The sequence below is a fragment of the Phaenicophaeus curvirostris genome, chromosome Z, assembly GCF_032191515.1.
Source record: "Phaenicophaeus curvirostris isolate KB17595 chromosome Z, BPBGC_Pcur_1.0, whole genome shotgun sequence".
NCBI lineage: Eukaryota > Metazoa > Chordata > Aves > Cuculiformes > Cuculidae > Phaenicophaeus > Phaenicophaeus curvirostris.
This window is the reverse complement of record NC_091431.1, coordinates 67,980,214-68,003,217: the sequence shown is the minus strand read 5'-3', so window position 1 is coordinate 68,003,217 and position 23,004 is coordinate 67,980,214. Positions and strand designations below refer to the sequence as shown.

General features: G+C 42.8%; 1 protein-coding gene across 11 annotated transcripts in view; it reads left to right on the top strand.

Moving 5' to 3' along the window:
* The window catches only part of CELF4 (CUGBP Elav-like family member 4), a 718,003-nt gene that overhangs the window by 658,698 nt on the left and 36,301 nt on the right, over positions 1 to 23,004 (top strand). For 5 of the 11 annotated variants that reach the window (XR_011339356.1, XR_011339355.1, XM_069879834.1 and 2 more), the window contains exons 9-11: positions 4,458 to 4,523; positions 6,173 to 6,253; positions 12,161 to 12,304. Coding sequence is in view for 9 of the 11 variants with exons in the window: in XM_069879834.1 (XP_069735935.1) it covers positions 4,458 to 4,523; positions 6,173 to 6,253; positions 12,161 to 12,304 (291 nt within the window). In the remaining 2 variants the exon portion in view is untranslated. The remainder of the gene's footprint in view (positions 1 to 4,457; positions 4,524 to 6,172; positions 6,254 to 12,160; positions 12,305 to 23,004) is intronic. The other 6 variants (XM_069879841.1, XM_069879840.1, XM_069879838.1 and 3 more) reach the window with 3 other exon arrangements.

Genomic DNA, 23,004 nt, shown 5'->3' with positions numbered 1-23,004 from the left:
TGCAGGTTTATGGAAGGTTATCTGCCATGGTCACCTTGTGGCATCTTGTCTAAGATCATGCTGCAAAGAGACAATTGTATCTAAGCAGGATTTTTCTCATGGAGATATGGAAATGATCAAATTTGTACAGAGGCAATGTCCAGGGATAAGGATCTTGCCTTGAGCTGCCAAATGCAGTTACTATTAGCATCTGTTTTCACAGTACACCTTTAGTTTGCCCTGGCAACACCAGATCTTCAGCTCCTGTAAAGCAGCAAGGCTACGTGGACTTCACCAGGGCTGACATGATGGCTTTTCTGGCTTTTCTGGCTTTTCAGGAGCCTCTCTTCTTCTTTCATTTCACCAACAGATCCTCAGTGTGCACATTACATTATGTTTAAGCTCTTAAATATCTGTATGTTGGATATAAGATATGCTTGAGTCTGACCATTAGAAAAGCTATTTCAAATGTTATCTATGGGCATATTTGCACAGATAGTCACCAGCACATCCGAGGTCTCTTGATTAAGTTTTAACTTAGAGACATGCTAGCTCTGGTCCAAAAGCCCCTTTAAAGTGCTTTATGATACTTTATGATACCTATGTCCCTCATTTCATGTCTTCTGTATACCCATAGCTCTTACAAGCCCTTACTCATTTATCTAGCTTTTGGGCCACAGCGTGCTTATACCCTGGCACAGACAACATGCAGATGAGCTAAAGTGTTCTCTCAGCCCCACATGCTCGTGTTCAACTAATGTTTGCAGTAACAGAGAAGACCAGCCAGCTCGATGGGGAGGAAGAGTGGGTGAATGGGTGACACAGTGTAAGTCCTTCCTTATCCCAGCATGATCTGTGCAAAGGCCACAGCAGTACACACCCTATTAAGACATGTGTACCTTATAGAGGAATAAAGCAGCCTTCCATGATGGTCTCATTGTGCTGAGGCACAGAAATTATTTGATGTCTCCGCACCACTTTGTATTTTAAGATTTGGTGTGTTACAGTCTACAGTCAAGTGTAACCCCTGGAGCAGATTACCTCTGGATCATGAGCCCCTCACAGGTTTGAGCCCTTGCTGAAATTCTCATCGGTCATTAGAATGTAGAAAGACTTTCATTTTACCGAACACCACAACTTCCTCAAATGTCTAATCTGTGTCTTAAGATTTCCGGATCTGTACCAGCAATTGGCTTCTTCAACACTACAGCTGGAAGCACAGGCAATTATGCCCTTCACTGGGTTTAATTCATCTGGCAGATTGAGCAGCAGCATGAAGATATGTTCATGGCTGCCCAAGACACGTTGGCTTCATGCCGGGGTATCCAGCCAGCCCTGGAGTCTCTGTCCCTGCATCTTCATAGGCTGTTTTGGCCAACTTGGGTATATCCACTGTACTGAAGTCCCATCTTCATTTGTTAAGTAAACACTCAATTCAAGCTAAGGAAGACAAGTTCTTCAGTGAGTTAAAGTCATCACTTTTGTTTTTCAGAGCTGCCAAGTTAAATTCCTGCAGGTGGTGACTCACCAACACTTCTTTTCCCAAACAGCCAAAGTAGGGTATGAGTCTATGAATAAAACATATAGTACCAAGCAAGGGATTGCAGCCTTCCTATGCTGTCTGGTCCTACAGCCCAGGGATGCTCTCAACTCAGACATTTTCAAGACTGTCCACAGATGTTTAGGTCAGTGTTACAGACCAGCTACTTTGCATCTTACTTACCTATGAGTAAGTGTTTCCCAGCTTGAAGCAAAGCTGACTGAAATTAGGGAAGATTCTTCCCACTGGCTTGCACGTGCTGTGAGCCAGGAGGACGTTACCTGTGTGGTCTGGGGCATGAGGCAGCATCTTGAGAAAGAAATACCCGGTTAGATACCAACCTTGATGACCAAACTTTGAGACTCAGGAAAATAATGAAATCTAAAAGCTTTGCGTGGGAGTGGAAAAGGATGCATTTAAAGGCTTGTTGTTCCAAACCCTTTAAATAAAGCAGTTTTCTAGTTTTACTATTTAATCCTTAAGGTGAACCGTGATTTTCAGTGTATATTTACTAGGCAGGAAAACTTAGTTAGGATGAGTAGAATGTGGGTCCAAAGGCAAGCAGGCTATCCAAAGATACAGTAAGGAGAGAAGGTCTGCAGTAAGCCAGATGGTCCTGTTCAGGACATAGACTCGGCTATAGCTTTGAGAGTGGACAGTTTGCACATGTGCCCAGATAAGGCAAAGAGTAAAGAAAAGGACCACAGTGAGACCGGTACTGCTCAATGATGTCTCCTATATCAACGAAAAGGCAACCACTGCTGATTGTCAGCATGTCAGAGAGAGAATGAGCATTTCCGAGTCTAGCCCCAGCTGGAGAGGAAGGAAATGCTGTGAGTACATCTTCTGAGCACTGAAGACTGTATCTTCTTCTAGCTCTATAAACAGAAGAGTGCAACCAAGGAAGAGCAGTTGCCTTTGGGGCAGACACGGTAGATCGTCATCTTTATTACAGACTGCAAAACCATGACTGTCTTACAAAGATTTTTCTCCCTTTTTCACATGCCCCCTCAGCTTCCTTAGGTGGTATCTTCTACATCACAGGACCTGGTCGTTTTGGGGGATCCAAGTTATTAAGATCCATTCTCCCAAAGGAAAGTGGGAACCACTGTATCTCTCCACATTTCATAACCATTCAGTTTTCTTCTGGAGCAATATGTTTGGCATTCTGGTTTTAGAGGAAACCAGTTTTAAGCAATAGTTAAAAAAGAATAGACTTCATTTGCCTCATTTTTCAAGAAGGTAGTAGTAAACGGAAAGTTTCTATGTTTTCCAAGCATTTCTTCCAGTTTCCTGGAGCACCTACTCTTTAAAAATATAGGCTTGCATCCTTACTATGCCTTCCACTGATCTCCCACAGATTTTAATATATTCTCACACCCCTTTTCAAGAAGTGAAAATCCTTACAGTAGGGTAGTGCTTTCCCATTTCACATACACACATATTGAGGGACCAGCCAAAAGTCATGTAAGAAATCAACCAAACAAATTCTAAACAAAGACTGAAATCCCACTTATTTCTTCCTGTGAATACTCCATCCTCAAAGTCCTTGCTATCCAGTAAGGCCCATAATAAGCAGGATTCTCCAAGCCTTGGTCAGCTAATTGGAAGTGTGCCCCTAAAGTTTGGTCTTCTCACAATTCCTCTTTGTATTTTGGAGGAAAGTGCAAGATCTTGCAGGCTTCCATCATAATCAATGGTGAACTTTGAAGTTAAGGTTCAAGCTACTCTCTACATCTGTAAGAAGATACTTTGTTCATGTTCCTTGCATCAATAACGCTCATGGTTGCCAAACACCCCACACTCAGGCATACAGTCAGTGTTTCTCCTTGGATAGGTCAATGGCACTAGACTTCCTTTGTGTTCTCCAAAACCTTGTCTCCAGCTACACCTCTGTGCTCCTAGGAAGGAAGAAGGTGGGATGGAAGGGGTCAGGAATGGCAGTGGCAGTTCCCTAGGAGATCATCCTACAAGTAAGAAGCTGGAGGGATTGCATAAATGTAGAACAGTGCAGCACCAATAAATACAAATTAAACTCATAACAAGAAGTGAAATACTAAGGCCAAGGTGACATTTGGACTGGGGGTTCAGCCAAGCTTTGCTTTAAATATTTTATTGCTGCAGATAAAGAAAGAGCTTATCCAACACGTTTCCCTCTCTCTCTTTTTCTCTCCGTCTCAACCAAAGGGGAAAAAGAAAAAAAAATCTTAACTAGCTTTGGCTGTATTTGAGCTAGACTTCAAAGTTTCACAAAAATAAACAGTTTTAGGGGGGAGGAATGCACACTTGTAAAGAGAGAAAATGCACTTTGAAGCCAGCAAGGGACTGCATGTCTTACGTAGAGATTCACAGCATCGTCCCTGGAGTAGACAAGTGGAGTCCCCCTCCCCTTCAAGCAGCATCTCCTCTCTCACAGGGAGCTGCCTGGCAGCAATACAGTCCTTCGAAGGGATGTTGGGATGGCAGGAGCCACTGCTTTGTTCTGTTCTCCTTCCTCCTGCTCTACCCCCGTTGTTTTCTGCTCTGATTGAAAGTTTCATGTGACTGTAGCTGTCACTGAGATCTGAGTTTGCACAGCACCTAGCACAGTGTCAGTCCTGGCTTAAGATGAGGGCTCTTTGCGGTTGATTACTGCAATGCCAAAAAGCCGCATGATCAGAGGTGGGCTCCATAATTTAAGCTTGGGAAAGGAGAGGAGAGGTTTGTTTTCCCCCTGCTCCAAAGTCTCACAGGTTGACGGCTGAGAGACAGAGCCCTCCTGGCCGTCATGGGGGGCTCTGTGCAGTCCTGTCCATAAAGTGAATGAAATACTCATCTTCTGGACCTTCAGCCCCTGAGTCTGTCTGTCTCACACCACATATTAATGAAGGAATTAAAAAATGAGAGTGCCTGCCGTATTTTAACCTCTAAATTCCTTCTCTCTTTTGTGTCTTTACAGCACAGAGCCCCACTGCAGCAGATCCCTTGCAGCAAGCCTACGCTGGAGTGCAGCAGTACGCAGGTCGTTAGTATTAACACTTTCTCCCAGTAAACCTTTCTCTTCTTTAAATCTTTAAACCTCTGAACACACCTGAGGGGGCTGGGAGCAGGGAGGTACTTGCTGATACAGGAGTAGGCTGGGGGCCACAGACATTGAGATTAAATGTGTACTTCTTGTGAAAAGAAATATAAACCCAGAGTTTTCTTTCCCAAAAGACGGAACGATCTCCCTTTCCCCAGGGAAAGGCTCCCACTGACCTGTACCTCAGAACAGCTCCATTGGCAGGACCCAGTCCAGTCTTCTTAGTACAGTGCACAAGTGTAAAATCAGGCCACTGATTTGGAGGCCACTTTCTATAACAGGTCTCCTCCTGAGTGCTGGAGCAAGGAGCCCTGCAGAGCCACTGCTGTTGTGCCTGGTGGGGTAGCTATGTTTCCACATACCTGTATTCTAGGGTATGTCTACGCCAGCCATACTCCAGCTAGTTAGTTTGAAGCTTGCTTAGGAGCTACGCAGATTACTTCTGGCTTCCCAGCAGCTTTCTCCATAGCTCCCAGTGAGTCAGCTTCCATTCAAATTGCCCTGTATGCTGAGCAGCTCCTTTGCAGTTGATGGACTGACATCAGCCAAAGTGACCTAGTGCAGACCACGACCCCGTCGTGTTCAGCCTCCCCTCGTGAGGTGTCCATGACCAACATTGCGAGGAAGCTGCCACCCCAAAGTCATTATTTCCTGTGGTAACTGGAGCAATCATGGGCTCCCACTGAGGAATGGCTATTATCTCATGTCAGCGCTGTATCTGGAAACTTAATTTAATTCTCCATGTAGGGCTTCATTTGCCAGTGTTTTAGTTATTGTCATTTATTGCTTGTGAGGTTTGATAGATGGGAAGCAGCTCAACCCTTTGAGCTGTTAATTAACCTCTCTGCGCACACATGGCCCCTATCCCCCTCTCTTTGGGCTTGCAGGCGACCCGTACTCTGTATTTTTAGCAGCGAGTCACATCATCTACCATCTGTGGTACTGAATGGCTCCCCTTGTCTGCTTGGTGGGGAAGCTGAGGTGGGGAAAATTGTTTAATTGCTGCACACTGTTTCGGCGGTGTTTGTGTGAGAAAGCGGGAGTCTCTACAGACCTAAGAGCAAATGTATATCCGACAGTGTATGTGCAACAGTGCCTATAAAGTACGTGGTCATATGAAGGTTAGAGTAAGGGAGGAAACACGTGTGAACTGTTTTTATGAGCATGTCAGTTAATCAGAGTGCAAGAGGGATTGCACAAGGAAATGTGTGCATGAGCTCTGCTCGTGGCTGTCAGCATGGGCATCAACATGCTGAGCTTGTGAATGAATGTGTTTGTGGTGCCATCTGGGATGGTTATGCATCTCTGCTGGGAGAGAGAGATCTCAGCAGAGACCCTCATTTACACTATGTGGCTGTCCTCAGTTTTACAGCTGATGAAGCTGAAGGGAGGGTGGGTGCTCAGGGCACTGGCTGGAGCATGACTGTGGTGCTTCTGCCATATCTCACGCTGCATGAGATGACCCTTCCTAGAGCCAAAATGTAGGGTGAAAGCCCATCTCTAGCTTAGTATGATGGTTTGGAGTGAAAGCTTGTTACTACCCAGCACTGAAATCTTTCCCTGTTTCTTATCTCTCTTTCTATCCCCTATAGCTGCTTATCCTGCTGCTTATGGCCAGATTAGCCAAGCGTTCCCACAGCCACCTCCCATGATCCCACAGCAACAGAGAGAAGGTGAGTAAATGGGCTGCCCTCCTTTCTGGCTCCAGCATGCCATCTCCATCACAGTGGTTGCCTCTTCACATACCTAAAGAGTATCCATTAAGCACCTGATTGCTTTGAATTCCTTGTCCACCAAGTCTTTTCTCAATTTCCATATGTAGAACAGCATTATTGGCACTAGGAGTAATACGTGGGAGCATCCTCACAGGAGGTCACTGCTGAAATCTTCTCAGTGCCCCGGGGAAGGGAGAATGCTGGTGTGCATGGTCCGGGGAAAGGGTCCCTAGCAACATAGGCAATAATATCAGAAGGGGTACGGAACAGGACTGTCCTGTGTTAGAAATTAGTAATGAGAAGACAGATAAAAATGCAGTTGCACTGGAATAAAGAGTGTAATAGAACACAAAGCGCTGGTGGCCCTTCATCAGAATCCAGTAATGTGATTTCAGGCACTCGCTATTTAGAGGAGGACCTGCTATTTAGAGGAGCTGGTCTAGTTGTTTCAGATTCCGTTGATAACTCAGAAACAGAAATCAGCCCTTTTAGAGCACAATCTCTATATCAGCATGACATTAAGCATATAGTAAAACTACCTATTTATTTGCATTGACTGCAAAAGGAGCCTGACTTAGCTAGTGTGCAGGACAGCATGGCTGCACTGGGGACATGAAAAGTAAGGAGAGGTGAATCTGTCACTATTTCATGTAAATGTTTTGGGAGGCAACATGCTATGTGATGTTCTCTTTACAGTCAGTGGGGAGTAGTTGGTTCCTCACAGATAACCCACTCAGGTAGCCCCAACCATCCTCCAGGAAGCCCATTGCTCCTTTTTGATTAGAAGAGGAGACTGCTTGCCTAAGTGAGGCATTTAAGTCAGGTACTTCAGCTTAATGTAGAGACACTCATTTTAAATAATTACATTTCAACTTTTATCCTCTATTAGATCACTAATTCAGATATATTCTATGTTATACATGTTATTATATATATATAATGACATTTAATATTTTAATATAGTGTAACAGTCAGAATGAAATGAATCAAGATTACACTATCAAACTAAAACATTCTGATGGCCTAGAACTACTTTGGAGGAGAAATCTCATTTTGCAAGAAAATTAGAAATGTCGGCATTTCGATCTAATTTGGAATTAATTTTTTTCCGATGTCAGAATTTCCTGGGGAACACAACTTCCAGCTCCTGATTAGCTCTAGTACACGTCCCTGCTGTGAGAACAGATGCACAGACCTAACATATCATTACAGAGATGTTTCCCCCATGCTGAAGGACTTTGCTTTTTATTACTTACTGGGGCTAGATTAAGCACAGGACAAAATGGCGAGCAGATCATTGCTTAGCGTAGCATTGTGCCAGAAATCATAAGAAGCAAGGGATAGATGTTGTGCACACTTTGAAGACCCACTACCCAAAGACCCCTGGTTTTGTGAGGCACAGTGTGGCTCTGTAGATTGAGGGTAAGTGTCACCCAGCAGACCAGTTATCTCGTAACTTCCCACTTTTTCCTGTAAGCAGCTGGTATGGAGGTTGGTGGGGGGCCAGATACATTCAATGAACCACCAATCTAATGCAGGTTGCTGTTCCCAATGCCCTTCATTTTCTAGCAGTGTTTAGATGCTGTGGCTTTCTCTGCTGTTTGCTAGAGGGAGAAACTCTAAGGCACAACACTTCTTTTTAGCAGAGGGTCAAGACCTTTAAGCATCTCTAACCTTTAACAGGAAAACACAGCAAGAGGGAACTCTAATAATAATAATGCTCAGAGCTGAGAAGAGTACTTTATGTTTGCAAGGATGTGCACAAACATTGATTCGTTAATGAACCAGCCTTACCACAACAATAACATCGATGATCACATTGTTAATAACAATGCTAACTCTTCTCCCGGATCCCAGTTGGATAACAAGCCCAGAGCATCTTGGCTGCTGCACCGTTCCTGTAGAGATTAGTCATTACTTCTGCATGAGCACTGAGGCTGCCGGCAGCTGATGGGGTGCATAGGGTGGAACAGATCTAAAAGCTAGAGATGAAGCTTTGATTTAGGCCATGTCAACCAGGCAAAACTTGGGAGTAATTTTAAATTGGTATGGCATTACTCATCTTGACATAGTTTCTGAAACTCAGAAGTACTCTTAGATATTAAAATAAAGTTGTGAAGGCTTGTGACTCTCATGCTGGAAAATGAATAGCAAGCAGACACAGAAAAGGTAATGAAATTCCAGCCACTGAACATTTACTATAGAGGTGACGAGTGCAGCTGACCGAAGGGCTGCAGGCTAACTTCATACAATCTTATGAGACAGCCCGCTTTTAATTACTGTTTGAAGAGCAGTCTAATCATAGACTTATGACACTGACTCACAGTGTTGGGCATGATAGCTGATGTCAGCCCAGCTATGTGAAGTTTACTCATGTTGATAGTGGACGTCCAGGTATAGGTTAGGTACCCTGCTGTCCCTATGCTAAATAACAATTAGCAGGAGGGTAAGGAACACAGGCAGAGCAGTGGCTTAGCAACTCAAATCCAATCAAGCCAAACCAGTACGGGCCCAAAACAGAGTTCTTTAGCATATGATCCTATGCCATCAGTCACGGGTTTTTCCATTACCCATTGTGATTTGCCTGTGATTTACAAAGCATTTATAAACTGTGTGTTCCTTTAAAGTTTTCTTTACTTTTTGTCCGAATCAAAGCTATCTGTGCTTCTTGTGCATTAATGAATGGAAATGAATTTAACTTAAAGGCACAAAACTAAGAGCCACAGTAGATGTCAGAGTAGAAATGAACCTTGATTGTCTTCTCATAAGGTGTCATGAGAGTTAGATTTTGAGGTGACTTACAGACCTTTTGGAAGCCAAAGTAAAGAGTCTGTAAACAACTTTAGTACTGTATTCAGCCCTGCCAAGTATACTAAGCTCTGATAATGCAGTAACTCACTCCAACACAAGGCCTTTCTCTCCAGCAAGACAGCTGGAGAGACCACAGCTGTTGTCTTCATGTCCCTCCAGTGATCCTGACTGAGTCCTTTAAGAGTCATTGCATGTGTCTACTGAGAACTAACTAAGCTCTTGATAGCATTATAAGCTGAACAACTCATGCCTTTGGTTCTTAAAACGTACACGAAGAAACAGCCACACATAGAAACATGTAGTATTCCATGGAGTTACCAGATTAACTTGACTCAGGAAAAAAACCATCACAACAAGGCAGAAGGGCTGAAGCAGAGAGAGCTTGTTTCATGAATTCTTTACTATGGAGTCTAACTGTGACTGGTAACTCATAGATGGATGGATTTAACAAGAAATTGCTTGTTAAATTCTGATGGCAGAATTTTCATATGTGAGGATGGTAAAACAAATCAAGCTGCCCCAGATTGTTTCTCAGTAGCAGGTGGAGTTTTCAGCATTTGAAAGTAGCAAAAAACTTCTGTATTTGGGAACAGAGTGGGTTTAGCTTTGAATGTCTGAGTTGGTACAGGAAGCCACAGCATGGGTTTCCCAGCCACATTTCAGAGACGAACTTGGATTTTTCACATCCTCCCTGGTCTCTCCCTGTTGGTCACCAAGCAGTGTGAGGCAAAGCTGATTTCAGGGTGATCTAAGGATTGTTCTTTCCTTGAGCCCAAACTCTAAACCTGGTGTAGATGAAGTTGCCTGCCTCCTGGTCTGCCTTACTAGGTGTTTCTCAGCACATGCAGGCAGAATCCCTACTCATGCACAATGCATCCAAGACCCCAGGAAATGCAGCTGGCATTTTTGAAAGAATTTGCCAGTTTTACAGAGCAAACTGCTGGCTCTGGTGATGTCAGTGGGAATTTTGCCACTAATTGCAGCAAAGCCAAGATTTTACCCATTCTATTATAATGTGGATCTCAAATCCCACAGCAGAAGTGCTCTGGGGCACGTTCAGATGAAGGAATGAATTTTTCCCTGCTATTCTGGACCGTGGTCTTCTCCTGGGGAGAATTTTCTCAATTCTAACAGATGCCTAAGGGAGTCAGTGTTTGTTTAACACTTTCAGACTGTTTCATATCTAGTTCATCATGCCAGTAACTCCACATTGTGTGGAAATCAACTGCAGCAAGGACTGGAGAAGGGATAGTTGCTCAGTGAGGAGACTAAGGAAGAGGCAGATGGGAGGTCAGGGAAAGATGGAAAAGCTTGGCATGAAATAGGGGAGCCTGATTGTGGGCCACTGAGGTTCAAAAGTAATTTAGCTAAGCAGATGACCGGATGCCTAATTAGTTAATTATCCCACCGTACCACTATCCCTCCCATTTGGAAGAAACCCTGTTACCTTCCTCATGACCTCTAGGAAATGCACAAGATGCAAAGGATCAGCTGTTCCTTCATGACAGTCCTTTTAGCAAATTAGTGGGGAAAACTGTGCTTAACAAATATTCATTAGGGCTTCGTTTTCCATTAATCCAAACGGAAATGTGGAGAGTCTGTGACTTTAATCACGCTGAGGCCCAGGAATTTTAATGAGTTTTAAATGGGCATCTGTCAGAATCCTGACTTTGCCTTACTTCTCCTGCCAGCCGGGGGGATGAGTAATGGCTAATAAAAGGTGGGAGCATCTAGGCAAATTCCTCTCCCTAACAGGAAAGGCAAAGTTGTAATTTGCTGGTTTATGACACTGTAATTATCCCCTAATGAAGAAAATGACAGTACTGAAAAGCCTTTTCTTCCCCACACTGTATCCCAGATGCAAATGGGGGAAAGTTGGCTGTCAGGTCACAGGACTGTAGGTACATGAGATAGAAGGAAAGAAGGAGGAAACCTTCTTTCCTTCTGTTCTCTTACCTTGCAGCAAGGTGCATACACTGTATCCCCTGTAGGCAAAGCCGTGCTGGATTTATCTGTTGAGGTCAGTGCAGAGCTGAGCAGCAGCTGGAAGTGTCTTTGGAAGTAAGACCATGAAAAAAACCAATCCCTGTCTCCTCAAAATATATAGTTTTCTGCTAGTGAACACTGAAGAGTTTTAAATGTTGGGTTTTTTTTCAACAAAACCACTTGGACACACCTGGTCCATTTTGACTTTTGCTAAAGTAGAGCATGCTTAAAAATAAAATTCATATTCAAATGTTTTATCCTAGACTATTTTACCAAAGGTAGATTCTCCTTCTTCTGCCACAAAATACAATTTCAACAGAATATTTTCTGAGGGTCTCTACTTTAACCAAACTGTATATACCAACTAAAGACTCCTCTTTGCGTATTTTTCCAACTACCCTCTGAAGTCTGTAAGAGCATGTGGTATAGCACTGAGGCAAAAAAGGCAATTCCTCTTGTCTAATAATTTGGATTGAAATCCATGCTCTCTTGCAGAATCCTCTGGAATGGCTGAAGTGGCCAAACTGTCCAGATTTGGGGGAGTCTTCATGCTGAGTCAAGCTGGGGGGGATTGAATTCAAAATTCTACAAAACAAAATAAGCCTGGGGGTTTGTGCATATCTTTCTGCTTCTTATCACAGTCCTCATACAAATACAAAAAGGATTATGAAACTTTTGCATGCAGACACTGAGAAGAACAAGGGTCACTCAAAACTCTACATATTAACTAAGATTATGAGGAGCAAAAAAACCATGAACTGCATTCTTTCATTCTTTTTATTCTTATTCCTCCATTCTGTCTTTCCATGGCCATATGCACAGCTGCGTTCCTCTTTCTCTAGAGTTCATCCTGGTGTCCATCCTGGGAAAATTAATGAAGTTAGAATAGCCTTCTCACTTCCTGGTCTTCTGCTTTGTCCATTCCTCTGAGAGTCTACAGGTCTACAGACTGCTTCCTAGAGGTGACCCTCACAAGTCAGAGAGAGGGGATGCCAAAGTAAAATTCCACCATGTGCTTTCTCATATCCTATTTCTCTCCATTCATGGGTCTTCTTTTTCTCTTGATAGGACCAGAGGGCTGTAACCTGTTTATCTACCATCTGCCCCAGGAGTTTGGGGATGCTGAGCTGATGCAGATGTTCCTGCCTTTCGGTAATGTCATCTCCTCGAAAGTGTTTGTGGATCGGGCGACAAACCAAAGTAAATGCTTTGGTGGGTAAAGATAACAAAACAATTAGATTCATCCAGGAAAGGGCTTTCTCTGAATACTTTACCTTTCAAACTGCTTTCTTTCTCCTTAAGCTTTATGATTTCTCTCAATTTACTCCTGTCAATACTTTCCCCCTTCCCTCTCTCTCTCCTAATTGTCTCATGCTCAGAGTTGTGTGTGCTGCTTAGAGGTGAAGGTCTGGCATTTCACCAGCACTAGGGTTCTGCGGCTGCTGTTGGTGAGGTGGGAAATATCCCCTCTGTGAATGGGAGATGGGAGGGTACAGAAAAGACAAAAGTACCCAGAGTGAAATGGAGAGGGCTGAAAGGATAAGTAAGGTGCTGATGGGGTCAGCAGCGGAGCATGTGGCAGAAGGGGAATTTCTATACCCAAGGAAAAGGAAAAACAGATAATGGTGTTGAAGGGAAGACAGAGCTTTGAAAAAAGGTTTCCAGCAGCTGTGATGCATTAGACTGCCATGGGATAAGAGCTGAATATCAGCCTGCTTTTCTGGGTGGATGACAGCTGGGTAGACCATAGGCAGACACACTCTGAGCTCACTGAACTCAAGCCAGCACCATAGCAGGTACAGATAGATGGAGCTAACACTATGCCTCAGCTGAGAGGCTGGGTTTGAAAGCTGCACCATGCTCACATAGCTCTGGTCTCACTGTTGGCCTTACCCCACCAGCTGGAGCATGTTAAAAGCACAATTTCAGCTGCCTGTAAGCCTCCAGCTCGGAGACATCCTGAGCTGCATCTACAATGGGAGAGCTCAGCCAATCGACAGATACATGGTGATGTGTGCATGGGGCTTCCTGCCTTTGCAAAGGTGTTGTGAAGGGACCCTTCTGGCAGCATGGCAATATGGGGACCCTGCTACATTGGATACCATGCTGGCTGGCAGACAGGGAATCTCCCCCATCCATGTGCCCACCGCTGGGATATGCAATCTCTAGTTCTCCGCCATCCTATGCTCTTTGCAGACCTTCCTTGAGAATTGCAATGGGTCAAATTGTTGTTTTTTCTTTTTCATTATTTGCAGCTGAGCTGGACTCTATCTTTCAGGCAAACTACCAGAGTTAAGACTTACAGGAATCTCATTTGATTTTAAAGCCACTCTCAGTCTCCATACTGTCCTTCCTTCCATGTTGCCTTCCCCTTTCCCATCCTGGAGAACGCACCTCCCAGAATTTTTACTTCATCCTTTGTTAGCTATGGTGCATGTCAGACTACTTCCAAGAGTTTCATGACCCTTTTCTATCCATAGTTCCTCCTGCTCTTTCACAGAGGTTCTTAACAGGCTATTTTCCCGTTTGATTGAAGGAACTTTGCTCCCTGATGTGAGGGGACACAGTGATCCCCTTCATCATTAGTTATCAAGTTGCTGCACTTCCAGGCTCTAGAGGAATAAAGGATAAAGAGTTTGGTGTGAAGAGGTATTGGGAAATTGAAATGAGGAATTATGAATCAGCCCCATTCTCTCCAGAGCCCACCTGCTTTTTAGAGCTTTAACCATACAAAAGTTGGTAACAAGATGAGCAGACAAGCATAGCTCTAGGTGACATCGAAAATTAATGCTTCAAGGATACCCACGGGTTAAAACATAGACCTTTGGCAATGAAATCACCATTCCTATCATAAATATTTAGGGAACTACTAAGCCTGGTTCTCCACATATCAACCAGTGGAAAGAACAAAGATAAATTAACAAGTGAGGTGAGCGCCAACTTCAGTAAGGGAGAGTATCTTCTGGACAGGTATTTATCTTATCTGCCCTAGGCTCAAAGGCTCTCTGGCTACAAGGCTTAAAGAGGACAGCAACGCACACCTAGCTTGTGAGGCAGAGTTGTAGGGCTGGCTTTATTGCTGCTTCTAAGGTCATGACTGATAGCAGTACAGGAATTGGGTGATCCTAGCAGAAATTTTTCTTAACATTGAGTCTTACTGGGAGAACCTAAACATCAGCTTGTTTAACAAAGTAACCTCCAAAATTAATGGGGGGATATTTCAGCCTGAAAGCAAGATAGTGCCCTGTGGATGTGTAGCCTTAAGTGCACAGGCAAAGAAATTAGAGATTGGAGGCAGGCAAAGGAATTAGAGATTGCTAATGGCTTTTAGAGACTTACTTACATTAGCTTCTGAGACACAAATATCAAAGCCCAGTCAGTTTTGGGTCCCGGGTGTCAAGCTCCACTTTTCTCTGGCTTTGACTTACTTTCCCATTGAGCTGAGTGCCTACTGTAGCTGTTGGCCTCAGACGAATATGTTAACTGTGCTGCTACACACATCACTTCCAGAAGGACAGAAACAGCAGAAGTAGAGGTAGCTAATTATCACAAGTATGTCACAGGGCTCTCCAAACCTCCCACCCCGCTGACCTTCAACTTCAGAACAACATGAAAATGTGCAGGATATTATAGAAAATCAGGCCTATAATTTGTTTTGCTAAGTCCACTGGAACTGGCACTGATTGTCATTTTCTGTTCAGAAAGTCAATTTAAATAGCAAAAAAGTGAAAAAAAAAATAGTTTTTCCTAAAGGAAAGATTTTGTTAACTTTGAAAGTAAGAAAACTCCTTCCTTTTCTGCTTAAACATTTCCCAAAACTCAACATGTAAAAACATAGCATTTGCATTCTGTTTCGCCTTTTTTTTTAAACCCAGCTAGAGCTCTCCAACTGGTAGCCTGGGGGGACAATTCTGTCTGGCCCCAGAAAGATATTCCACCATTATATGACCTTTTAAAATGTATCTGCTATGCAGATCCCAAGTAAATTGCTGTAACAGAGTCTAGCCCCAGGTTGTCGAGAAATTGTCAAGAAGTCCTGCTTTAGACAAACTTAAAAAACTCTGTGGAGAAAAATGTCACCATGTTTTTTTCCACGGGAAGAGAAAATACTTCATTTGCTGCTCTTGTCTCACTGTTGAACTACCTGTAAACAGCTGGCCCAAAGTGTGTGAGTCAGTAAAGCAGCATCTCAAAATAGGACTTTCATTTTCTTCTGGTTGGCTCTGAATTCTCCCCTGCATTTCCAGCAGAAAGTTATCTCCTTTGGCCACCACTAGCAGGATACTCTAGGGGCAGCCATGGGAGTCTTAGGAAGAAAGCAAGATAAACCACAAACCTTGCTTACGGTTCCCAGAATTCACGATGCAGCAGAGAATCTTTAGCAATGAACATGCTGAAGAAACCATGTTGTGGTCACGAAGCCTTCAACTTTCCCAGTTTAGAGGCCACTGCCTCCTGGCTGACAAGAAGCAGTGAGGAATGCATGGTATAGTAAACACCAGTCTCATGTATAAAATGTTAAAGTGCTTGATAATATGTCTATTGTTTTCCATAGCAGGACTGCTTGCTGTAATGTGTTAAGACTGCCTGAGAAACAACTTTGACTTCTCGCTCATACAGTCATTTAAATTGGGAGGTTCCTTTGCCTTAGACTTCCCTTCTGCTGCGTATATTCAGGCTAGACTCAAATCCTTTCTTTTCACTTATAATTTTTGAAACCTCTGTCTTTTTTTCCCCCTCTACCCTTATGCTGCTGTAATATATCAAAAACAGACCACACCTCTCCCTCCCATTCACCAACATCCTCCCTATCCCCATGGCCTGAGCATCCATCACACCAATTGTATCAGCATCTCCTTGGGTTTCTCTTCAGCTGCTGCCTTATCCACCTTCTCATATTCAAACTTATTGATTTCACCTCCACAGGTCTTCACCATTGTGTCCTCCTCTCTAGTCTCTCACTAGTCCTTTACCCAATGCCTAGCTGATACCCATAGCTTCCTCCCATATGCTTCTTCTACAGCCAACACGTTTCTCCTCACAGAGCCATGCTGTCCATTCCCAGTGAAATGGCAGGGCTACAGCAGGAATTGCTGTCTCACTTGGGGAAAAATTACACTTAATCAGATGCTCCTTGAAACCAACGACTCCCATTTTTACATCAGGCTGACCTGGGATGTCTTGCACATAGGCACAGTGTGTCACAGACTGAATATCAACTTCTGCAGGACCCTGCAGCTCTATCTTGTCTCTGGGCAAGGCAAACACTGCACTGGGTCTCTCACCTTCCCACTGCAAGTGTGTAAGTTCTTCTGTGTCTAGGTACCAGAACTGTCAGAGGACATGCAGTACAACTATACAGTGGTTGTAATGGTTCTGGTGATAATTCCCCTCTCAGTTATACAGATAGTTTAAATGTGATTGGTTTCTGTACAAAGCAGAAAGAAAATTCCATTAATATGACACTATTAAGGCTGTTAAGGCAAGAGCCATTCTTCATGCTGCCCACACCCAGTTAACTGAACCACTGTCACAGGGTGATGTTACAATACAGTCCTAATTTCAGGAGCACTCTCTGTTGATGCATAAGACACGTCTTGAGAAGGCATTTGGAAATTTTAAACTACTGAAATACAAAGAAAGACATGTTCTAGGGAAATGTTATAATAGAGAAGAGAGAGGAAAGGATAGGTTTGGGCAATATTAATTAGGAAGACATGACAGAAATTAGAAAAATGAGGACATGGATGGAGCAGCAGAGGCCAAATTATTACCCCAAGGTGTCAAATAAGATGCAGATAAATTAAAGCTGGAGGAATTGCTTTGCTGGTGGAACTGGAAACTCATTCATCCACTCACCTCTTTCTGAGAGCAGTAAGCACCTGGATCTGCCAGCTTTTTGTGTGCCATAGAGCAGTGGATACTGTCAGGACAGTTTTGCACTGTGCCTCCCCTTTATGCCTGATATGTGTGTCCTTGGCACATGCCTGTTCTGCATACCAGCTGGTGTGGCAGCTTCAGGTTCACCCCATGGCATAATGACTCTAGGATGCTGTGAAAAACCTCTCCTGTGTCCACAAAGACACCATGATTTCCCACCACTCAGCTCGAAATGGTTTATCACTCTAGGTGTGAGCAACAACAACTGCAGGATGTTTTTCTCCTTTTCTGTGCATTCCAGATGGACTTCCGCACTGGCAGTAGAGATATTCCATGCTTTTTTGAAATGTCACACATTAAACATAGTCAGGAGCATTCTAGCTTCTACTCCAAACTTCATGAATTTCTTAGGACCATAGATTTATATGGTCTAAAGGAAACATCTTCTTTGATTCTTGGTAAAACATGGACATTGTGTTTCATTCCAGATTCGTGCAGGGAGTCCACTCAGAGGTAGCTAGTGGGGCACCCCATTTGGAAAAAAAAAACCAAAACAAAAACCAGCCTGTTTTCTCTGAAGTTGCCAAAAGAAGAAGATAACACCACTTTGTGAGGCTCATGGTAGTTAATTACCTTCACTGTCAATTATGTCTATTCCCTACTGAACTTCTGGCTCGTAGCTTATGAAAATAAATAAGGTAGCCAAAGGAGAGAGATTAAAGGTGAGAAAAGCAGTGAGGAATGAGAACTGGACACAGTAGGGGATGAGGCTCAGGAGAAAGGCTGATGGCTGGCTAGAGCTTTTAACATGTTATTAAAAACACACTGTGGCAGTTCAAGATTGCAATGTGGTGGCAGAAAGGTGGAGTGGGAGATGCAAAGCAGCAGGCAGGTTGTGATGGTCTATGGAGTTTCAGCCTGGAAGCTGAACAGAAAGAAGAAAGAAACATCAAGAGACTAGGATATCAGCAATGCTCTGTAGGGCCCTGGGACCAGGGTCATTGCGGATCAGGTCTGAAGTGCATTGGTAGCACTCTGTAAGACATAGGAGTGGAACAATGGACCCTGAGGTACATCAGAAAAATATTGCTCAGCACCTGCTCACAGTGTGCCTCCGAAACACCCTGCCAAATCTGGCAGTTTCTCATTTAATAAAAAGTACCTCAACTCTCCTTAAGTTCATGCAGAAAAACGAGCAAGTCCAGGAGTAAGGCAGTGTAAGGGTAAGAAATTCCAGTCCTGTCTTTCTGCCCCATCTGGATGATCAGGAGTCAACCTGGCTGTATGTCTTGAATTTCCCCCTTTGTAGCAGGACACTGATTTCTTTGCACAGTATTTTAGGATCCATGGATGAGGAGGGTTATTTATCAGCTCAAATTTTGGGGGGAATTTTTTATTTTTTGATTTTTGCTTTGGTAAGTAGGAAGGTTCTCACCAGAGAGGAATTATTAGAGAGTACCTGGGAGAGAGCTGGATCTCTGCTTGCCACTGTTACCACTACTAAGATTAAATTTGATATTTTTTTCTTTCTACTTTTAACCTGATTTCAAATTTCCTAACACAGATCTCTACCCAGGCCTTTCTCTTCTTAGCACATTAAATTAGACCGTGTTCCTTATTTGCATGACGTAGGGGCAATACATTTTGTTTCAGGTCCCTGGACAATATCAGATTGTCATCCTAACATAGCTATGAGCTACAGATTAAAGCTCAAAATGGAATGGAAGAAGCCACTAATTTGAGTGCCTGAGCTGAGACAAGGCAGAGGAGAATTTCCAGATGTTTCATCATGACTGACCCTTGGGATGTTTTGGTTCAGATCGGTACTAGTTTGTTGCAGTCCTCTCCACTCTGAAGGACCTGGTGCAGCTAGCCATCCAAGGAGACATTTTTGAGGTATCCAGCTTAGTTGGAAAGTAAGCCAAGGAAAGAGTGACACCATTAAAGGGGGGCTTCATGAGGAGGAGGAGGCACAAAATTTTATTTTTTGCTACCTACTCTCTGTTACACACTCAAGTAGTCCGGCTCTGAGACTTCAGGTCTGCAGAGTAAGATGGGACTCTTCTCCAGCTGATAAGAAAAGAGTTGTGTGAGTAAGAAAGAGAAGGAGCTGTTCATCAAACTCACTGCGCAGCAACTCCAGCCATTGCCGTTGGTTGGGGGAGGGTTAGGGGGAGGAGGAGGAGCAGGAGAAGTATTAGGGCTGTGAGCCACTATTCATTTACAAACTATAATTAATTTGATGTTTAGATTAATTTCTGATGCACTCTCAAAGGTGCACTGAAAGCATTTTTCCTTTATTATAATGTTGATTGCTTATTGGGGAGATAAATCTAACTGTCAGTTATGCACTGACTTACCAAAACTTTCAGACCAAGCAAGCATGTATGCATAAGGAACAGCTGTTTGCAGCTCTAGAGTTAAAGAAACAGCTCTGTCTTTTCCCAATAACTCACATTAAAGAAAATCTATACTTTGTACACAGGGATTTCTGCTTTCTTTTGTAGCTTAACAATTTATTAGACAAGAATAAGTTAGAAGAATCCATCTTCCATTTATCTGTCTGTCCATGTGTCTATCACTATTCTATCTATCTCTTCACAGAAGCAATAGGTACAGTCCATCCAGAATATGCTTAGAAGTTGTGGATATGTTTTTACGTATCTACTCACATTCACATTTATACAATCACTTTGACTGTTTTATCTCATAGTGTAATTCAACAGAGGGACTTATTACTGCATGGCATTCATGGCTACTCATTTAATGACCTTCAAGGTTGTATGGCCATTTATGTGACTAATGGAAATAACTGATGTTAAGAGTTAATGCCAGAAGAAAGAAAATAGAAAAAAAAAACAGAACCCATTTTTAAGGAGATTAAAAACTGAATGCTCTGGGCTTCAAATCAATCCATTAGCATTGAGAACCAGGAAAAGAACCTGATCAGGCTCTCATGTGCCTGCACAGCATGCTATCTGCTGCCACATCCTCTAAAAACTCTTTGAAATTAGATAAAATAGATGAACTTGAATCATATACAACTGCTCCTACATGTTCTCCAAGGATATTACAGTTTCAAATGCGAACATCCCTATGAGCAGAAGTGCCAGAGGAGGGTCTCCAGTGCTACTTTCATTCAGCTCACATGTTTCTGTTCAGAACTCAGAAATAATGACCCATCCAATGGGAAGGCCTATTTCTCAATTCAAAGGGGTAGATAGGCAGAACACAAAATCACCACACCCTGCACTTGTGAGACTGCAGACCCACCACGGCATTTTGGCTACCTGTCTGCCTTTGTTTTTGTTTTCCCAAGATCTCTGTCTTGTAAGGTGAATTTGAGCTGTAGAGTGGAAGTGTCTCTATCAGTCCATCCAATCATCCATTCATCCCCCCACATATCTACCTTCAACTTCTTTATACCCATCTATCCTGCCTCATTCACTGCACAGGACTGTTCCTCAGCATTTTGAAGTCTGTCAGCTAGCTAGTTACTGAGCAGCTGTTCAATAGATCCTCACAGCTCTGCACTTGGCCTCAGGCCTTCCTTCCTGCACAATATTCAAACCCTGCTATGAATATGAATTTATTATTATTTCCTCATCTGTTTTCCTAAGGCCTTTCCCAGTAGAGCATTTGAAAGCTTCACAAAGCTAAGTAACAGCATTATCACAGTGCTCCTGGTGTCCTCATTCCACCAAGGGGCTGATGAGGCATAGAAAGATATTCAAAACTATTTATTAATTTTGGATGCCTAATCTGAGACACCATGAGCCTGATCAGCCTGTTTGCTTGTTTTCTCAAAGTATTTAACACAATGCAGGGCATGCTACGTTTGTGTTCACTTCAGATGCAGGTACAAGTAGCAGTCTTTCTGCCAGTGAGATTTCAGGTCATGCACTGTGCACCAAGAAAAGAGCAACACATAGTAAATCTTCATCTTCACTGGCAAACTAACAGGGCAGTATAGACAAGGCACCCTTTTTTGAGGGATGAGAAAGTTTAGTCATGTAGATACAAGCTGTGATGTGCCAGTTGCAGTCAGAGCCTTCTTTATTTTATTTACTAGTAAAAGAGTAGCCTAGGATGTCTTATTAAGGAATTTTGTGATATATGATTTACCCTGCATAACTGAGATGTCATAGCAGAAATAGAAATAGGGATCAATTCCAGTTCTCCAAGGCAGCATTTGGTTTTACAACTGCAAAACCAGCCTTTCCCTGCCTTTTTACTGTCTACGTTCCAACACTTGCAATAATGAATCTGATATATTACCATTTTCCTCACCCGGTTACGTTATTCATTCTGTACAGTAATTAAAACAAGGATGCTGTGAAAAAGAAAAATACAGAGGTGTGTGGTTAGAAGCAATGCATTAATGCATATACAAAACAATACAGGATTAAAATTTTATAAGTAACATCATTTCTTGCATTTCTAACTTGAGTGCTTCATTTTACAACCGTATCATTGTTCTAATGTATTGGTGCGTGTGATATCTTCCCTTTTCAAGCAAGCAAATCAAAACTAAAAAAAGATCCACAGATGAGATTAACATCTTCAACCAGTGAATACTGACAGCTTCAAAAGTCATCATCAGGGTAACAACTTGCAGATCCCTATAAAAATAAGTATACCTTTCTTAACCATTTCTGGTTTCACCTGTCTCAAATCCCCTACCAAATTCAACCTTATCTCCACTCTCTCCAGTCTTGATCTGTAAGATACCACATATGCAAAGAAATTATCTATGTCTTCTTGCTCTTGCAGGGCAAGAGCTCCAGCCCTTGTCCATCTTGCAGGCTGAGCTCACTCTGCTTTATCACTATCTTTTGTATGCTGTGCAGATGGACTGCACAAAACTAGGTGTCCAGGTGTGGCCTAATGAGTACTAAGTAGAGACAGATAATCACAACCCTAATTGACTGGCTGTGCTTTTGCTAATAGAACTCAGGATGCTGTTGACCTTCCTTGCAGGCCAGGGCACATCTTTAATGAAATCCTCAGTGATATAACCCATGGAAAACACACAGACAGGGAGCCATGCCCCTTTCACTAGCTAAGCTTCAGTCCCCTCAATATTTAGACAGGCATTTTATTGTTATAAAAGGGAGGAGTTGTATCTAGCATCTAAAAGCAGCTGCTATCTTTGGCTACTTATTAGGCAACAGGTTTTTCTCCCTTTTTGGTGACATGACCTACAAATCTGATTGTGTTCTGACCATTTAAAGGTGAAATTATATGATTGTTCTAAAGATAGATCCCTAATTAGCCTTTTAAATCCCTCTTTAGAAGGGTTTCCAGAAATTGTAACATACTTACCCTGCTCATTGTGAAACTCCTGACATGGTTGAACAAGCTCCAGAAGGATTATTGTGTTAGCAGGCTATTAAAAATGCTGATGAGGGAAGCATTTTTGCTTCTTGATTTTAGGAGCCTACAAGAGCCACGTTTTTTAGGGCTGAGTCACATATTTACCCCACCCCTTCAAACTAAGATCCATGTCTAAATTATCAATAATCATGCTGTTCTCCTTTTTTGTTCACTAAAACACAAGTATATTTTCTCATGCCCTGCCCAAGGGTGGATCAAGAGTGCAGACACATCACCAAGCAAAGTCCAGAAGCCAGGATTAGATTAGATTTTAGGCAATCTGTGATATGATTCAAATCCCACAGACTGAATGTAACTCTTCTGAGGAACTACAGGAGCTCATCACGGAGTTCTATTCAGAATACTTTTTGAAGACTGTTAGCAATGAATGCTCTGCTGGCAAACCCAGAGGAATTTATAAGCAGCCACATTATAATATGAAGGTGTTTCATTTCCATTGATGCTGATGACAAAAAAAAAGCCAGCTGATCATCTCCCTGTCTTTTGTTGGTAGTGGAAAACACAGAGGTCTTACACTGACACTGAAAGGACCACACATGTAGCAGCTGGTTGGATCTGGAACACTGTGTTATCTTCCAGCTTTAAATGGAGTTGTATAATTCTTTCCTTTCTCCTCTTGGTACCCAGCATAGTTC